The sequence below is a fragment of the Ambystoma mexicanum genome, chromosome 11, assembly GCF_040938575.1.
Source record: "Ambystoma mexicanum isolate Mex_15411 chromosome 11, UKY_AmexF1_1, whole genome shotgun sequence".
Classification (NCBI taxonomy): Eukaryota; Metazoa; Chordata; class Amphibia; order Caudata; family Ambystomatidae; genus Ambystoma; species Ambystoma mexicanum.
Genome location: NC_090934.1, coordinates 1,004,990,207 through 1,005,009,507, shown reverse-complemented (window position 1 = coordinate 1,005,009,507; position 19,301 = coordinate 1,004,990,207). Strand labels below are relative to the sequence as shown.

The following is a 19,301-nucleotide window of genomic DNA, read 5'->3' as shown; positions in this document are numbered from 1 at the left end:
TAACCTGGTTCTATGAACCTTCAATGGGGTCCCCTTCCGAACAAGAATAGCCATTTGGCGCTTCTTCGTCCCAGAGGAAGCACACATTTTGATTGTGTAGAGTTTGTCATTCAAGCGAAATTCATCAGTTGGCAACAGGTGAGTTTCTTGCAAAAATAATATTGTGGGGTTGTATGTCGCCAATCGGTGAAATAAAGCTCTTTGTTTAATCGGGGAATTGAGACCCTGAACATTAAGGGTGAGACAGATTACATTCGGGCTCGCTATTTCAGTATTCCCTCATGTGTTATACTCACTTGACATAGTTGGTAAAATATGCAGGGTATTACCCTATGTTCACCCGCCAATACTCTCCCACCCCGGATTTTAAGGGCTTGGGAACTGACTTTAGGAGAAGCACTCAACTCATCCCAGATGATCCAAACCCTCGAGCATTCCAACAGCATCCCAGACTTAAAGTTAGCACTATACAAGTTACCTCTTTGTTGACCGCTTCCACTCGGGACTGACCCAACATCAGAATATCAAGAAGGGGTGTAAAAAAAAAAAAGTAACCCTGAATGACAACAAAAACAAACAGAAGAAAAAAGGAACTAGTTTGCACTGTTGAACAATGCAATATAAGGACTTGAAGAATAATAGGAAACAAGGTGTGAAAAGCTTCCATGAACTTCAACTTCAATGTAACCAACAATAAACCTTCAACAGAATTGGGCGCATTCCGACCTAGGTGCCCCACTTTGAAGCTGTGTGCAATTTTGTACACCATACAGATCTAATTTCGGGGGATCTTCCCCATGAACACCCAAAGCCCCGTGTCCCGCCAGCAAGGTTGCCCAAGTTTGTCTGGCCAATGATCTCTTCCATCAAAGATGAGGCCCCCCAGTATCGTCGCACACTAACAAGATGTTAAAGCAACCAATACTCGCCAGAAATATTAACCACACGGGCTGAAGTCCTGCCTCCAAATACTCCCTGGGATAACCCAGGAAACGTCTCCTGTGTATTTTCCATTTCCTCCTTCTACTATCAGGCAGGCGTATCATCAGCCTGTGGGGGACTAGTAGATTTAGGGCGGCCATTTGGGTTGACCGGAGAGAGGCGAGCATGAGTTCCAGCCATGGTCCGTTCCTCACGGAGGGCAGAACCTCCTATCCGCTTCCAGCCCCTCGGCTTTCTTCTTCTATCCATTGGGGTAGACAGTGAGCCGTGCTCCCCCTCCAATGAGGCATCTCGCTCCAGCGTGGGTACAGCAGCATCTCCAGTCATAAGCTCGTTTGCCTCCATCTCCGAAGAGATCACGTAGTGCTGATTATTAAAGTCAAAAATCAATTTGCAGGGGAACCCCCAGCGGTAGCGGATCTTCTGGGACTGGAGCCATGTAGAGACCCTCCGTAGACGGCGTCGGCAGCTAAAGTATACGGGGAGAGATCCTGAAATAGCCGCACAGAAGCTCCCCGAAAATGCACTGATTCCGATTTTCTGGCCGCCAACATGATTTCCTCCTTTTGACGAAAATAATCAACTCTGGTAAGGACATCTGGGAGAAGATTTCTCTTCATTTGGGCAGAGGAGTACACACAGTGCGTTCTGTCCAGAGTCAGAGTTTCAGAGGGAGAAAGGCCCAGGAGGTCTCGGAACAGTGCGCTGACATAGCTAGGTAGTTCTTGATCAGAGATTTGCCACAGGATACCCCGGAGGCGCACATTATTCCATCTAGACCTTATTTTCTAGGTCCTCCTGCTTGGCCCAAATCTCCTCCAAATGGTCTTCTACCACTCATACTCGTTCTGAGAGCACCTCAGTGTCATGTGTTAGCTCACAGGTGACATTCTCCAGATCGCCCACTCTAGTTTTGAGACCACTCAAGTGGGAGGTTAGCTCTGCTAAGGACCTGGCCAGTGAGTCTTTCGAGGTGGTTATCTCCGCCTTAATTTCACAGGTGATTTCTTGTTTAAAGCCTTCAGCATATCTTCAAATTCAGACCTAGTAAATGACATATCTGCGATGGGGTCTGTAGCAGGGGCCTGGTGGACCTCCACTGACACTGTATGGCTTTGAGGTATGGGAGCTGACTGAGGTGCCAAGAAAGCCTTTATCCCCTGTGTTTGCTCTTTCTTTTTGGTTCATGCTTTGGGCATTGCTGGCAAGCTTCAAATAATATAGTCCCAAGTGCAACACCACTGTTATATAACGTGTAGTGCCGAAGACCAATAAGGTAAGTAAATGCTCCAAGGGCTAGCAAAGCTCCTTAATGGGTCCCGTGGGAGGTAGCAGATGCCAAGTACCACCACCCCGAGTTTGCTCAGGCAATTGTAAATGGGATGCTGAAATGGTCACCGACCGTCTCCCCAGCAGGACTCCTCCTCCTCTAGGCCCCAGCGAGCGGGGGCCCGGCTCACACCTCCAGGCAGCGGGCCGGCGCCTCACCCCAGTTCCCGAGCCCCCCGCCACCGCAGTCTCACAGCACCACAGACCACGCCACACCAAGGCACATCGGCAGGCGAGCAGTGTCCCCCGAGCTCCAGCCGCTCGCTCCGTTGAATATCAGGAGGGGATCCCCGCCCCCGGTGATCCGCAATACAAAACCAGGGACCACCACTATCCGGGTCGGTGAGGACCTCGATGTCCGCCAGACAAAATGGCGCACGTCGCTGAGAAAGTCCCAGGGGGACCGCGGAATACCAGCCCGGCGGTAGCCCACACCGTCCACTGCCGACGCGGTCCACCTCCTGTGCGTCCAAGTGAGCGATTCACTCCTGGCGCCCCATATCGTCCGGCTCTCCGCACCAGATATCTATAGCGGCCGGAGGGCAAGGGGAGCCCCACTCCCGCTGAGGATGCGGGTAGACAGATGGCGCTCTCGGAGCTCACAGAGGACCAGCCCCTCCGCTATGGCAGAGATCCGTGTCAGCGCGTCCCGTTCGCTCCTCACATCCACGTACAGGAGGAGTCTCGGGCTCTCAGGGCAGCTCCTCTTCAGGCTGAGGTTGGGATCACGATCCAGGGCAACAAAGCCTCAGCCACCCGTTAGGCGAAATGGCGCCCACCACCATGTTGTTCTCGGCAGTCCCAGGGGCTCCGGCTCGTCCGAGCAACATCTCTCACATCAGAGCTCCGATTTCTCTTGGGATTGCGTCCCACTGCATCACATCGGGTTCAGCTCTCGTTCCCATATATTACTGCTCGTCATACGGGTGCAAAATTGTTAGAAAAACCTTGCTAAGGGTGCCCGTTGGCGGAGCTCACAGCAGATACGTCTTCATCGTGCGCTGCCTAGCCACTTCCCCCCCACTCTGGTGCTTTCCTTTATTGTCAATAACAACTCGGGAGATGTCTTTTGGTAAGAGTATGGTGGGTAGGGGATGCGTCAGTCACCATGTACAATTTGGAGAGATACTGGCAACGCTTCATGGGGAAGTATAAACTGTACCCCAATGAATAGAGCGTCTATATGGATCCGGGGTGGTCTCCACAGGATGACCGTGGATGATTATGTGAGGGGCGACCAAACATCAGTCCTTGACCACATAGGTTCTAGTATCTGGATTCCAATGGGCTATAACATCTTTTCAGGAGGGCCTGGTACCAAAGTGTATATAAAAGAAGTGACTGTTATGCCATTGATAAAAAAGGCAGGCTTGGACCCGAAGGATCCTACTAACTCATGTCCTATTACAAACTCAAACTTTATCTTGAGAATATTGGACAAGGTAGCGACAAATCAGCTTAAAAAATACATAGAAAGTCACGATATTCTCCACAAACAACAATCAGGCTTCAGAGAGGCACACAGCACCGAAACTGCAATGTTAGATCTGCAGACACATATGCTCACTTTCCTGGATAAGGGAACAATGGGGATCTTGATGCTGCTGGACCCTAGTGCAGCATTTGATCTAGTGAATCACCAATTGTTGCAAGAGGCATTAGAGAAAGTAGCAGGATGCTCACCTGCTGCTTTAGCATTGGCTGACATCCTTTTAGCAGCCTGGAAATCCAGAGGGCACTGGGGAGAAAGGTTTTCTGAGGCCACACATATTGAATTTGGAGTAGCACTAGGGGCAAGCTTATCCCCATTGCTTTTCAGTTTGTACATAAGATGCCTTTGTGACCTACTGGAAAATGTCAGCGCATTCTTTATGAATTACGCCGACGACACGCAGTTGGTCTTTGAATTAGAAGGTAACTATCCAAGTGACAGTGCCTAAATAACACAAATATATGATATCCTAGATAAGTGGATGCAACGGAATTGGATGTGTCTTAACAACACTAAGACAGAATTACTGATCTTTGGAACACACAAAACCTTCGCTATCAAGGAGGCAACTACCCCAATAACGACACAAGTCAAAACGTTGGGGATGATGGTAGGGACGTCATTTGGGTTCAGGGGCGCAGGTGAAATACCTCCACAAAAACAACGCGTATTACCTATGACTCCTGAGAGCCATCCGCCCGTTTTTAAATGAGGAGAACACAGCAACGATTGCAAGGGCTATTATTTTATCACAGCTAGACTATGGTAAGGCTTTGTTGTTAGGAGCTCCCAAGAAAGAAATGGAGAAATGCCAGGTCATGGCAAACAGTGCCGTCCGTGTTATTAAAAAGATAAAAAATAGAGAGCACATAACAGAAGGAAGAAAGTCACTGCACTGGCTGAGAATAAAGGAAAGAATTACTTTCAAGTCAATGACAATCGTTCATAGATGTCTATATGGCTCAGCTCCCAGGTATCTGAAGAACCAGTTCTCTAGATATATTCCATCTAGACACCTTAGATCAAAAGACCAAGGCCGGTTGAATGTGTTCGCTTCAATCGAGTAACAGGTATGGGGAAATCCTTCCCAGTGCAGGCAGCGCAATGTTGGAATAAGTTGCCCGTAACCCTACGGCTGGAAAAAAATTACCAGATTTTCAGGAGACACCTGAAAACCTACCTGTTTAAATAAGCCTCAGTCTCGTAGGGGCCCTGTTGCGCAGCTGACCAAGATGGCTGCTGCCTGAGAAGCTCCGGTAACGGCTGAGCTATAATCCTATAATGATCCTGTCTTCCCCTGTTCCTGGACCCCCTGGCTGATTGCGCCGAATATGTACACTGCCTCTGGCACCCCTGGACGATATTGTGGAGCCTGCTGCCGCTCCGGGAAGGGTGAAGGCGTGAAGGGCCTGGCGGCTCCTTGGAGGAGAATGGAGGAGGGGCGGCCCATGGTGCTGGAGGTGTTCAGCGCGTGATACCGACGGTGAGGTACCACCAGCCGTAGGAGGAGAGACATGATGCCGGAGAGGGCCGGGCCACCCGTAGGGAACTATCATCGTGCAGATAAGAGTGAGCGGGGACGAGAAGCGGCGCGGTGCCGGCAGTGCGGCCGCAACATACCTGAGAGCGGTGCCTGGAGGAAACGTCTACCGCTGCTGAGGGTGCACGGAACGCCCTCCGGCGTGTCGGCAGACTGAGAAGGCTGGGCTATGATGGGGGTGGCCTCCAGCCTACCGCCCTCAAAGGAATCCTGTGTGCCGTTGGTCTGCAGACTGAGAGCGCTGCTCCGGCACAGCCGTGCTGGCGCCCTGATTCCTCTGCAACCATTGGCGTCTGATCTGGAGAGAGATCAGGTGAACTGAGGCGGTGCTGCATGAGAGCCATGAGAGCCATGATGCCTGAGGAGGCGGGCAAGTGCATGGGGAAGGAGCTGCAGGCAGCAATGTGTGAGGCCGGACTGAGTTGGCGAGGAATAGCGTGTTTGGAGATGACAAGCGCGATCCTCCTGGCTCTGACTATCGTGTGGCAATTGAGAGGAAGGTGTGGACATAACTGGGCTGAGTGACTGAAACGTGTCTCATCTCCAGGATTCCTCCAGTGATGTGCACAACCCACCTGCTAACTTTTGGAATAAGTACAGAGTGTGTGCATGGGAATGGTATCTGCTCGGAACTAGTGCATCCATTAATGTGGAGACTAAGGCTGCATCGAAGTATTTGAATCGGGGTGATTTAGAGGCTGACGTCGTCATGGCACTTGAGGTGAGCCAATGCTGCAGTGTACTCCTGGGCGGCGGAAGGCGACTGTTTTAAACTCTGTTCTGGGTCCCGGTATCTGATCATTGGCCTTCCCCGGAGTGGTATACCTCTCCAAATGAATTGAGAGCTGCTTGGCGGGCTGTGGTGCTGGCCTTTTGGTTGGAATGGCTGGGTTAACCTGTACTGGTAGGTGTCTGTGGCTGGTCCTGCTCTGGTGCTTAGGTGAGGCTCCTGCTGGCCTAAGCTTGACTTGAGGGGTGGGTAGGTGAGCTCGTAAGGCCTACTGTAGTGTACTGCCATTCCTCTGTGGTGGCCAAAGGGCCTGTTTAGGATCCATAGAATTGCTGGCCTCTCGTGGATTGGGATACCCAGTCCGGCCCCTTAACCTTGTTGGTCTATATGGGTAATCACAAGAGACAGGCAAAGATGGAGCAGTCTGCCCGCCAGGAGCAGGGTCAGTCCCAGGCGATCCCATCGCAGGGTTCAGTGACGGAACAAGTGGACATTGCGGCCCTGAACCAGACGCTGCTGGCATTGAAAGGGAGTAAGGCCACGCTGGGGGTCAAAATAGATGCCCTTACCTATAAGGTGGATGTCTCAGCCGTCCAAATAGAAAAACTGTGAGGGCGAATGGAAGAGGCCGAGCACAGTATAGGAACCACAGAGGATAATGTCACCTCACTGCATCGCAAGGTTAAGTCTCTCCAGCAATTGGTAAGGTAAAGAAAATTGCAGCGAAGAACGAAGAATTGGAGGGGCGATCAAGGAGGAATAATGTGCGGATTACTGAGGTCCTGGAAACTACTAACATTGGAAACATGGAGAAGTTTGTCGAGAAACTATTGGTGGATGTCTTGGACAACCCGCCTGTATCAAGCATGTACAAGGTGGAACGGGCGCATTGCTCCTTGGCTCCCAGACCACCTCCTGGCGCCCAAGAACGCACTATCATAGCTAGGATTTTTTGTGACCGGGACAGAGACTCTATTTTGAGAGCCACCAGAGAGAAGAAAGACTTAAAATGGGAAGGATGTACTATACGATTGTTCCCTGACTTTAGCCAGGCAATTCAAGATAAAAGGAAAACCTATCAAGCGGTTAAAAACATGCTTCGGAGTAAAGGAGCAATATACTCCATGTTGTATCCGGCTAGGCTTCGGGTACAGCACAATTGGGCAGCAATATTTTTCACAACGCCGGAGGCAGCGGAGCAATTTGCTAGGAATCTCCCAGAGTCGGGAGGGTCCCCCCGTAGGCCATCCTGAACTAACACTGTTGTTTATTATGGGGGAACGAGGGAAGTAGGGAGAAATGCTGTTGTTTTCTGTCACTTGAGATGCTGGGGGAATGGGGGAGTAACACGTTTTTTGCCTCAGCCTTTGCCATATGGAGCGCTGGAGCTGCCCTCAGTGGCCCCAGGTACCGCTGAGACTGCGGTTGTTTAGTTGAGGTTATAGTTCTTTCACTATGGTTGGGGAGGGGGGCGAGAAGAGGGGTGTGGGCAGTGAGCCAGTTGGTTTTGGTTTCTGGTATGGGTATGGGTGGGTGTGGGTGGGGCGGAGGGGTGGGAAGGGAAGCATTCACAGTTGACAAGGGTTGGTGTTATGTGGGTTAACGTGTCGTCTTGCGCAGGCTCTGAAACTAGTGCTAAAGTTGATGGGGCTTGGCTCCTCAAGGCTGTGTTTAACATGGATGGGGTACTGTTGGGGGCTGGGGACATTTGCACTTGCTGGTAGTTTTTAGATGGGCGAAGGGAAGGGCAGGCAGCTGACAATAATGACATGGAATATGAGAAGATTTACAAACAAAAAGAAATCCCGTCTTATAGCTAACTTCAGTAGGAATCATAAGGTCAACATACTCTGTCTACAGGAAACCCATCTGGCGGACGGCACGTGTCTTCCCAAATTAGCAGGCTGGGGTGTGCATAGGTATTGTTCATCCTATTCTTCTCATGGGCTACTATAGCCAACTATCAGGATCTACATGACCTATGGCGTGAGGAACACCCAAATACTAGGGAGTTCACCTTTTTTTCTGGGGTCCACGGTAGCTGCTCCAGGATTGATTATATAATGGCGTCAGCTGCGGTTGTCAGGTGTGCGGAGGGAGCTAGGATACTTCCGTATACCCTTTCGGATCTCTCCCCTGTCCTGGTACACATTAATCATATGGCGGATCCCCGGACATTGCCCCGGTGGTGGTTTCGTGCTGTAGCTGTAGAGGATGTGGCCTTTTATGCCGGAATCGAAAGGGATATCCAAACATATTTTCAAGCTTATGTGGGGTCAGGGCCTAGCCAATGTACAATTTGGGAGGCGTTTAATGTATATGTTAGCGGGTGTTGCATATCTCGTGAAGGGGGGATACTAAAGGCACTGAGGGGGGTCCATGAGTAGATTGGAGGGTGTTATCAGAGACTTAGAAATTAAGCAGAGCATATCTGGCGGCCCAGAGATACAAGATGAGCTGAGGGTGCATCAGGAAGAATACCAGCAACTAGCAGCGAGAGAGGAGAAATATCTGGGAGACCATGTTTTGGCAATGAGATATGGGGAGGAGGACCGCCCGAGTGGAACACTTGCATGGGTCATCAGGAAGGAGAGGCAAACTGCCCCAATAGCTGAAATAGTAGGTGCAAATGGGCAGACCATCAAAGATCTGTGTGGGATAAATAGAGAGTTCTATAACTACTATGGGCAGTTGTATGGCTCGTGGTGGGTAAGTGGGCGAGATAAGCTAGTGGAATATCTTGATGAGGTAGCGCTGGGTTGGCTTGATAGCGAGCAAGGCGGAGCGCTAAATGTTCCCATTACGGAGGAAGAGGTTCGTGAGGTTATAAAATCACTTCCCAATGGTAAAGCACCTGGGTTAGACGGCATCACCGCTGAATTTTACAAGGCCTATATTGATATTGTGGCTCCCGAATTTGCTAGAAATGTTTGAAGATGCCATGTCCAGAGGCTCGCTACCGGTGACAACCAGGTTGGCGCTGGTGACTGTGCTCCCCAAACCAGGGAAGGATCCCCAGCTGCTGGCTTCTTATAGACCCCTGTAATTAATAAATGTCGACAATAAAATACTAGTGAATCGAATATTACCACACTTACCGGCCCTAGTGCTTCCGGACCAGGCCGGTTTTATCCCAGGGCGGTACACTCAGCATAACTTGAGGTGGTTATTTGCACTGATGCATAATGTTAACCCTGATGTCCCTATAGCGCAGGTAGCGCTTGATGCCGAAAAGGCGTTTGACTCGGTGGAGTGGCCTTTCCTATTCGAGGTGTTGAAGCGCTCCGGGTTTGTCTCATGTATATAAAATGGGTTAAGCTGCTTTATACGGCCCGCGCGCAGCCGTGTATACAAGCGGGGTGACCTCTGACATCCTTTATCCTACTAGAGGGACACAGCAGGGGGGCCCGCTTTCCCCAATATTATTTGCTTTGGCCATGGAACCTCTGGCTTGTCATTTCGGGAGCTGCATTCTCCCTATTTCGCAGGCAGCGCGACTTGTGGAAGATGGTCATATTGCCCAAGCAGTATATTGTGGGCTGGGACTCTCCGAGCCCGGCTCACCCGCATGAAATGGCCGCAAAAGCGGTCTCCTTCCCGAATAATCTAACGGGAATGGTGTGGGGAAATAGAGAGAGGGTCCCGAGGGGAGAGGTTCAGCCAGTGAACGTGTCTTGTAAAGCATGGGAGCGGGTATGCCAATTATCAGACGCGATGCCACTTTTCCATCCATATTTGTCAATCTATAATGTCATAGGCATTCTGCTTACGCATGAAAAAGTATTTAAGGACCACTTCTGCAAACTGGGGGTGCAATAGCTGAGAGACATGACGCAGGAGGGGAGGTTTATAAAATGGGAAGAATTGCTCGAAAAAGGCGAATACAATACGGTGACCCTGTTCCGGTACTATAGAATGAGAGGGGTTTTAAAGTCTGTGTGGCCTGATTTCCCAAGGGCTCCGCTACCCAACTCGGTCCAGCTTCTCATCATTAAACCTCAGTCCTCCAGTAAATTGGTATCTTCCATTTATAAAGAGATCCGAAGCGCTATGCAGGCAGGGAGAACGACCTACAGGAATGCCTGGGCAGCCTCCTTGGCATACGATTTAAGTGACGCACAGTGGAAGCTTATAAGTAGCCAAACCCGGAAAATATCCCTAAATACTTGATTTAGGCTGACGCACTTTAAATTCTTACACCGGGCTTATTATACCCCAATGAAATTAAGTACAATTTATACTGATTGCCCCCCGGGCTGTAGGAGATGCGGTGCCGTGCTTGCCGATTTTTATCACGTGACTTGGGAGTGCCTGCAAATTAAAGGGTTCTGGTGGGAGGTTGAAGAGGCAATGAGAGTAATGCCATCCACACAACGGGAATTTTCACCCGAGGTATGGCTACTAGTCCTAATCGAAGGGGAGTCCCGAATGGAGAGGAAGTTACTAGGTATGGCAGTGGGAGTGGCCAGGCATCTGGTAGCAAGGAAATGGGGAACGAGAAGTCCACCGACCTTTAATTCCTGGCTAGAATGCATGAAAATGTGTGAGTTGAGAGAGTCGAAATATGCAATGGTTATGCCAATAACTAGCCGCCCGTTTGACTATTGGCCTCCGTTTCGGAGATATGTGGTGGACATGGACGAAGAATCTCCTCGCTCGGAAGCAGGACTGGTTTGCCCCATATGAATTGGTGAAGATGGTGGCAATGACCCTTGGACTACAGGAGCTGAGCAATAGAGGGATTATTGCTTGTCTGGATTTATTGACTTGTCCTGTACTTAAGATGTGCGCTAGAGACAAAGTGTGTGGTTTAGCTAGACAAGTTCTTTGGGGAGGGATGAGGGTCGGAGGGGAGGGCAAAGGGTACGGGGGGCCAGTTAAGTTATCTGTTGTTTGAATATGAAATTAATAAAGAAAGTTTAAAAAAAAGAAGCCTTTGTCTCAGTTTAATTAATGACTAGAATAACTCCCTAGAAAATAAGAATTAGTTTTTCCATAGGTTGTCTCTGTTTCATGTTGACGCGCCCTGATGCCTGCAGGCTTTCGGCGCACTACAAGTACATAAATAAACATAAATAAATAAAAATCTAGGCCCTATCCTGTAAGCCTACGTACTTGACTTTCCACGTGACGAGGGTGGTGCTGCGGACGCATCCCTCCTTCATGCCCAAGTTGCCGTCGGACTTTCATCTAAACGAGCCCTTGGTGTTACCTGTGTTTTTTCCGGCATCTTTGTCGCCGGCTGAAAGGACTTTGCACTAGCTGGATGTGGCTAGAACAATGAAGTTTTATGTGGCCCACACAAAGCGTTTCCGGAAAACTTCTCTGCTGTTTGTGAACTTTGGTCCTGTGAGCCATGGGAAGGCCCTATCCAAAGCTTCCATTTCCAGGTGGGGCTCTTCGGCTGTATCGACCACTGTCAGTGGTTGGCCAATCGACTGCTGCCTGGCCATCCGAGAGCCCATTCCACCTGGGTGATCGCTGCTACAATGGCGTTCCTGTCGGGGTTCCCCTGCTGGACATCTGCAGGGCTGCTACGTGGAGGTCGACACACACCTTCACGAAATTCTACTGCGTCAGAGATTCCAGGGAGGAGTCCAGAGTCGGCCAAGCAGTGCTGCGCAACCTGTTCACTTGAAGGTGAGCCTGGCTTAGTTGAGCCTTGCCACCTCCCGCGGTTGTGCATGTGTGTACTGCTATGTGTTCTTTATTCATGAGCATGTGAATCCATGCCAGACCCCATGCTGGAGAAGGAACAAGTTGCTTACCTGTAACTGTTGTTCTCCAGCATGGGTCTGGCATGGATTCACATGCGAACCCTCCTGCCTAACTCTCTGCGGCTCTTCTCTTGGTCCTACTGCCATTTTACATGCTACCAAATCTGAAGATGTCTGCCTGTGGAGGCGCTTAGGTAGAGGGCAGTCATTGGCTGGGGGCAGTATGACCCAGGGCTCAGTGATTGGTTGTTAGGAGAAAGACAGTTCAGAAATGAAACTGAAACTGATTTTTTCTTTTACAGAGGATTCCCAGCCTGATGACAGGGAATATACATGAGCATGTGAACCCATGACAGACCCATACTGGAGAACAACAGTTACAGGTAAGTAACTTGTTCCTTACCAACCATTCACTGCAACTTCTGTTTGTGGCGTAGGGTGACATGATGCTTTGGCAAACTGTGTCTCTTCCCTTACTCATTCACACCAAAAGCCACACAAGGAGTCTTCGTTACCTTTAATCTACAATTCCCGCTCCATTTTGGTAGACTGGGAACAACTACATCAGGGAATTTGGCATGTTTATAGCATTGGAGAAAATGAAGGCCAAGGGGCAGGTAAATGCTCTGCCATTTTTTTAAATTTATTTCAGGCTGCCCCGCTCTTTCAAGGCACATGAAAAAGGTACTCGGTTGAAGCCACCTACATCATATTGCCTACTTTGTAAAAAATCCTTTCCGGTATACCCAGACATCTTTGATGTACAAAATGGCAAATTCTGAGAAGGGAAGCCCTCGCAACAAAGCATGCAACAGATCGGAAAAGTCGTTGAATACTCTCTGACGAGCAGTGGTACTTGGTTTGTATATATCCCTCATTTACAACCACAAGCGTCCCCATTTCAAACACATCTATCAGTGCTATCCCACACTTTAGGTTTTGTGTATCGATTTTAAAATTGGCAAACATAATAATGATCTTGTATCACTTTGGAGTCACTTTACTACCTTAAAAGCTCTTTTTTCGAGTACTTGGAGTAGTTACCTGTGATTTAGATCCATTTATGCACAGCTTTATATAGGAGTTTATTTTTCATTAGAACACCCTAGAGGGTGTTTGAGGGTTGTGATTGGTCAATCTGTGGGCTATACGAACTGGTATACCCCGCAGATTGAATACATCCTGCAGTTACTAGTGTAATTGCTTACCTGTTCCCGCTGCCGCGTTGGTCTCTGTGTAATTTTGAACGAAAAGAGTTAACTTTCCGTTCCGAATTACACTTGCTAGACCAACTTCCTTACTCTAAGATTCGAATCATCAACAAATGTAACCATATTTTTAAGATTCAGCAAATAGTTTGTTTCAACAACTACCTCGATTCTAGTGTATACATTATCTTTTAATGTATACATAATGTATCTGCATGCCTGTTTTTGCATCTGTATCAACCCTAACCACAATATTACGACTTAGCGCCTAGATGGCTCTGGGCTGTTGTGCGCTCTACAAATGTACAGATTGCAAGCCAAGAAACGCTTTCCCCTTTGGCTGCATAAGGAAAGCGTTTCAATGATTGTAAAAGAAGCGAGAAAGAAAAGCTTCTCTTGTCTTTATCATGGGACGTGGCATTTTCTTTTTTCACTGCAATGAAAAGACGTGGAACCTTGTCCTCACCTCCTCACGTTGTTTGGTTGTTTGGAGCAGCATAATATGGGAAGGATAATGGTAAACCACAGAACACAAATGTAAGTAAGTAGCACACTAATTTATAAGCAGAGTGACCTTGGTAATGTTTTGTTACTGTGTTTTACTGTGCAGTAATTGGAAGCATATGTTTATGTAGGGGGGCGGGGGGTGGAGGGGACACCTGAAATTACCTTAATTCAAACACTGGGTAGGCATACACACACACCTGATATCTGTTTAATAGCATACTCCTCCCACCCAATCACCTTCCACCACCCTATAAAAAAATGAGACATGTTTAATTAAAGTACAAAAAATTGCAAAATGGTAAATAAATGTCTGCAACATTTATTTACCATTTTGCAATTTTTTGCACTTCAATTGAACATGTCTCATTTATTCTACTTTAAACTTTGAGGGTGTTCTAATAGCTTTATAGACCTGCAGCTCGGGCTGTACCTGGCGTTATGGTTGCTAATACCTCGTTAAAGGCCCTCGCTTCGCTGCACCATTAACTCGGTCTTCAGGGCCCATAACACCCGGTATGGCCCTCGCTGCATGTCTATAAAGCTATATTATGTATGCTGTGGAGGGAGTGAAAGAGAAAAATATAACCCAGCTACCACTGTGTAAGTCACATATTATAGAACAGTAGCCCTGCCTTACAATACAGGTAGGTTCTCCTATGCCGTTACCAGAGGACTTTAGAAACCAGTAAAGGAAAAGCAAAAAGTACAGGCGGCTCATGGAAAATCCTCACCTAAGTGATATCGGCTCAAAATTTTGGATTAAAAGGATAGAAGTTTCTCAAAGTGTATAACATATTCCTTGTCTTTCATTTCAGGGCAGAAGCAGGTATGCATTCATATCAGCTCCAGCGAGGAGTTTCTACAGCTGGCAAAGCTGTGCCAGGACCCCACTCTTGTGGGCATGGAGCTTCTGGAAAATCTGGGATCTGTCCCTCGCGCAGAACTGGCCTACAGTAAGTAAAGGCAACATGTGCCATCAGCTTAACCCAGGACTAAAAAATGCAGCATCAGACAGATCTCCACAGCCACAGTGAACCCCATACAATTACAGACACTATCCATAATTGTCCTCCTTCTTCTGATACATACTGCACACCTCACTTTCTCAATTGTATCGCTGAGTGTTGATCCCAACACCTTCCCAACTTGCTCACAGAAGTGGGTACCCTGCTTATATTAAGTGTCCCCTGTTCCTAGAAGCTTCCAACTGATCCTGAACATTTGTTATAAAGCCTTCTGCTTTACTTCCATTGCATGTTTTGCTCATTCTTATTAGGAAACTGACTGGTTCCTAGCACTGTCAGTACTGAGGGACTATGGGAATCATCATAACTTTACCGGTCCGGAAATAATGCTGGTAATTTCGGCACCAGCATTTTTTCTGTGGCAAAGTACATGTCTGCCAGTGGGGGCCACGGATCTCCCAGGAGGCCTGATCTGCTAGTAGATCAGGCCCCCTCCCGCAGATAAATTACTGAATCACCACTGATAATTCAGTAGTTCACTTCCCATGGAGTCATATTGGACTCCATGGGAATAGGAACTTACTTTTACTCCGCAATCCCTAATATCCTGGGAAAACTGGGATATCGGGCAGCAGAGATGGTAATGCAGCTTTTCTGGTATTCCGCCGGAATTACCGGCGGGATACCGGGAAAGCTGTAATGACCCCCCTATGTCTCTCTTTATGGATTCGATTCTTGTATTTTTACATTTGCACACATCACTTTATAGTGAAGTGCAGTTGGAATACTGTGTAGCCTTATAACTTTTTATATAATCGCTTTTTGGCTACTTTGACAATGTGTCTAAGACAAGCTGGTGGCAGCTGTGTGATTTTTATAGTTTGTGTGATATTCCTCTCGTACACTTTTGCATTTACCGCAAATGGCTACTAAAGGTGGACAGCACCCTAAAATGTCTGTGCCACGTGATTTTCACTTGGTGCTTATTTGTTTGTCTGTTTATTTATATAGCGCTCCCAACCAGGAGGTATCTGGGCGCATTGCACGTTACATAAAATACTTATTCTATAACATTGTTTCAAAGATACCTGCTTTGGCCATATTGTTCTTTGGCCTTCTTCCTGCTTTCTCAGGTAAGGAAACGCCTTATATTGAAACCCCTTTCCCGGGGAAAGCTTTGAGGGACCTGGGACTGTCTTGTCCCAGTCCACATCCTCTGGCGCCCAGAAAGTCTGTTGTTGGGGGGGATGTGAAGATCATTGGTTATCCATGATGGCACTACACCCTGGACTGTTAAAATGTTGCAGCTACTTTCCATTGGTGGGCTTGGGCTTGCTCCCAGCCTGAATTTTGGATAATTACTGCAAATGTTCATCAGATCATCATTGGAACCATGACTTCTATGAAGAGCAGCCTTCTGACGACCTGAGGATGACCTCTGCAGCTGACAAGCATCGACTCCAGTGATTGGCCCAGTGAAGCCTTATGCTACAAGTCGTCTGCTACTGCATTTACAGCCATCTCATTTCAAAGGAAGCTTAGCTGGGGCCACTTCTGTGTTCACTGCTGTATGATCGTCTGTCGCCGCCTGACCATGGTGACCTCTTTTGGGACACTCCTTCAATCCTGTGATGTGTCCTGAGGGAGTCTGCACCACAGAAGTCCTCATATTTAATCATTTTAGGTCATCTTTTGGAAGCTGACTGAGATCGTTTGCTGTGCAAAGCGGCCACCTCATGACACAGAAAGTGACCTCTGCCCCTGCGACCCCTGGGCATTCCGCACCCGAACCAAGTGCAAAAGATTGTGTCCCCAATGGATTCCAGAAGACCTCGAGTGGTATCTGGAGGAATGGGAATTGGTGGGTTAAGTTAACATACTTGTTTCTGTCCTCCCCCCTTTCTGTGCTCCATAGAGTAACATTGAGCCTGAAGTCCTGACCCTAACTCACTCTGACCTGACCTGTGGTGGTGGGATTTAGGTTAAGGTCCTTTCCTAGGTCTACCCTATTGAACTGCATTGAGTTGAGTACTAATATGAACTCTCTTTAATACTTGTCTAACTTTGAAAACTTTCTAAAAGCACCACCACAGCCCACTACATCCTTTTGAAATAGATTCACCTGAGGAAGCTATTCTTTTGAACTTGTGATCTTTGGGCACAAGGCTGCATATCATCTTAGAGTTGGACTTATTTAAGACTGAGGGAAATGATCTTGTGTTGGTTCTGCTTATTTTTCCTTGCATCTGACTGCTGGTGAGGGAGTTTTACAAAAGTCCACCAACAGATAAGACTTTAGAATGCTCACACTTGTGGTACAGGGCTCCGACTCCTAGTATAGGCCTGAACCACACAAGTATGTTGATAGCAATTGCTGAGCAGCCAGTCTTATCTTCGGAGGGGGAAAGGGCTGTAGGTTGTACAAGGAACTTAGAGTATACTCATAGGCCAAAGAAACACTGACACACTAAGGTTATATACAAATAATCGTATTTGTTATATATACACTAAGGTAAAGGTAAAAGGGAAGTACTATAACACACAATAAGTAACTTTAGAAAAACCAATGCATTATTCACAGTAAGTAAACTACTTTATAATACCTTTAGAATGGCAGTATCCAATTCAGAGGTAACTAACACGTTTGTAATACGTTTTAGAATATCTGTTTCAGGTAAAATACATTAAACAAAACCAACATAAGGTAAGTAAATACTTTGCAATAGTTTCACAAAGGCCTAACACTTCAGAAGTCTGTCTGTATCTAGTTATGAGTTTCTCAGAGTCAGATTGGCAGGCAAAACGGGTAAGGCACAGCTGTAGAAAGTTCAAATGTTCCAGAGGAAGTCTTCAGTAGCAAGTAAGTCAACTTTTTGTTGGTGAAAAGAGTCAGGGACTTCCCTGTAGGCTCAGAGGCGTTAGACCTGGGGGAACGTATATAGGTAAACTCACAAACACGCAAATCGGCACTCCACAACACAGGAGTGTTGGGAAAGATTTCTCTTTACAACACCTTTCCTTCCATTTCATTGGACCCCCAAACCTTTTGCTTGTATTTTCTTATCTGACCTGCTCTTTTTGCAGTGCAATGAAGCCTTAAGATTCACTACACTGATTTTTACTCATCTGTCATTCAGACTGTCAGTACTGGGAAAAATTGTTAACCTTAGTGGTGTTACTTTGTTACTACCTTTTTTAACTTGTTATCACTTTGGCAACTCTTTATCATTGTACCATGCATCTTACAATGGGGTACATTTTTAGTTTTGCCCTAGACTAGATTTTGGTATTATTCTAGTTGTGCCAAATGGGCAAGCTGGTGGCAACAGTTACTTTTTGCTATTTTTTGGTGTATTCCGTTTTAGCCTTTGGCTACTAACTGTGGTTAGTGGTCAAACATGGCCATGCCACAAGGTTTTTCGCTTGTCCTTTGCCCGCCTTGTCTTTTACTCTTCTTCCTGGCCTGTGAGGCCAGAAAATTCCTTATATGGACTTCCAGTGTTTGGGAAATGAGAGGCATTTGTTGGGCTACTGAAGGGCTATGTATGTTTGCTGCCTGGAAGTGGGTTGGGACTGTCTGGTCTCAATCCACAAACTGGTTTCGGTGTGTCTCAGTGGTGTGCCCAGCTTTGCTGCCAGTGGACCTGATTGGACCACTGCTGCGGTGTGTGTATGGGCTAGATCTTTCATTGGCTAGTGGGAGTTTAGGATAGGAATAGGAACCTTGCACTCACTCTGGAGAGATCCTGGAAGAAACCGAAGGAGCCAAGAACCCTGTCCAGCTGCAAGATCTCGAGGAGACCATAGACCTGTTGGATGAAGGCCTGGTGACCATCTTCTGCTGCTGTGCTGGTTGAGCCCTGTCTTGTGGAAGATCTCCAGCAATCCTGTGAAGGAGCTGCAACACTTGGAGTGGAGGGAACATACATTCTCGATGTCCGCTTGGAGTCCTACGAAGAAGAGCCTTCAGAAGAAGTGGCCCTCGCCGTTCTGAGTTCAGCCTGGAACTTGGGGCATCTTCAGTTTGTGCAATAAGACTTACCTAAATTCCGTGGTTCTAGCATCAAGGCGACCCGAAATAGGAGGCAAAGTCTGAACACGGCAAGTGAATCCCTTCGCGTCTCCGTGCATCAGTGGCCATCATCCAAAACTGCTTACCTGCATCCAGTCCTGTCCTGAGAGGGGCCCTGCATCGAGATCTTTTGCATTTCTCAACTGGAAGACCTTGCACCAGCATTAGTCGCTGACCGGAGGAGTGCTCGAACCCGCAGCCCCTGGGGATCAAGGGCTGAGACTGACGGTAGGAAAATTGACCGCGGACCCTCTTCAGTAGACCTGTCAAGTCCTACAAAGAATCGGAGTACGGGGGGTGAGTTGTAGCAATACTTACATGAACCCTTTTCTCCCACTTAAAAGTTTTGATAACTTTTATAAACTTTTGACATAGTTTGGCTTTGCCATTGCTTGTTCACACAAGCACAACAAAAGTTGGGCACACATTTGTTTGTTAGATTCACTTGCACCCTAACACTTGGAACTGTTCATTGGACCCCAGAGACCCTAGCTTAATGTGTTTCAGCTTCACAAAACTGTATGGAACTTAGCTGAACTTTTGGGCACAAGGCCCCATACATCTTAGGGTGAGTACTTATAAAGCTAGGCTTGAATCTCTGTGGACCTGTAGTGCGTATACTAATCTGTACCTTTCTTTGCAGGTGTTTGTTATGTATTTTGCTATCTATTATTAGTGTTGTGTGATAGTATTACCTGTTAGTAGTCATTTTTCACTGTGTTGTTTGCCCATAAGTAAAGACATATTTTTATACCTGGTTATCTAAGTGTGTTCCTTGACTGTTTCACTGTGTGTACTC

The 19,301-nt window shown here is 47.5% G+C and overlaps 1 protein-coding gene across 1 annotated transcript in view; it reads left to right on the top strand.

Annotated features, from left to right (window-relative positions):
- The window catches only part of SPG11 (SPG11 vesicle trafficking associated, spatacsin), a 1,688,331-nt gene that overhangs the window by 1,295,402 nt on the left and 373,628 nt on the right, over positions 1-19,301 (top strand). Inside the window, exon 34 of the mRNA XM_069624201.1 lies at positions 14,281-14,418. Within this exon, the coding sequence (XP_069480302.1) occupies positions 14,281-14,418 (138 nt within the window). The remainder of the gene's footprint in view (positions 1-14,280; positions 14,419-19,301) is intronic.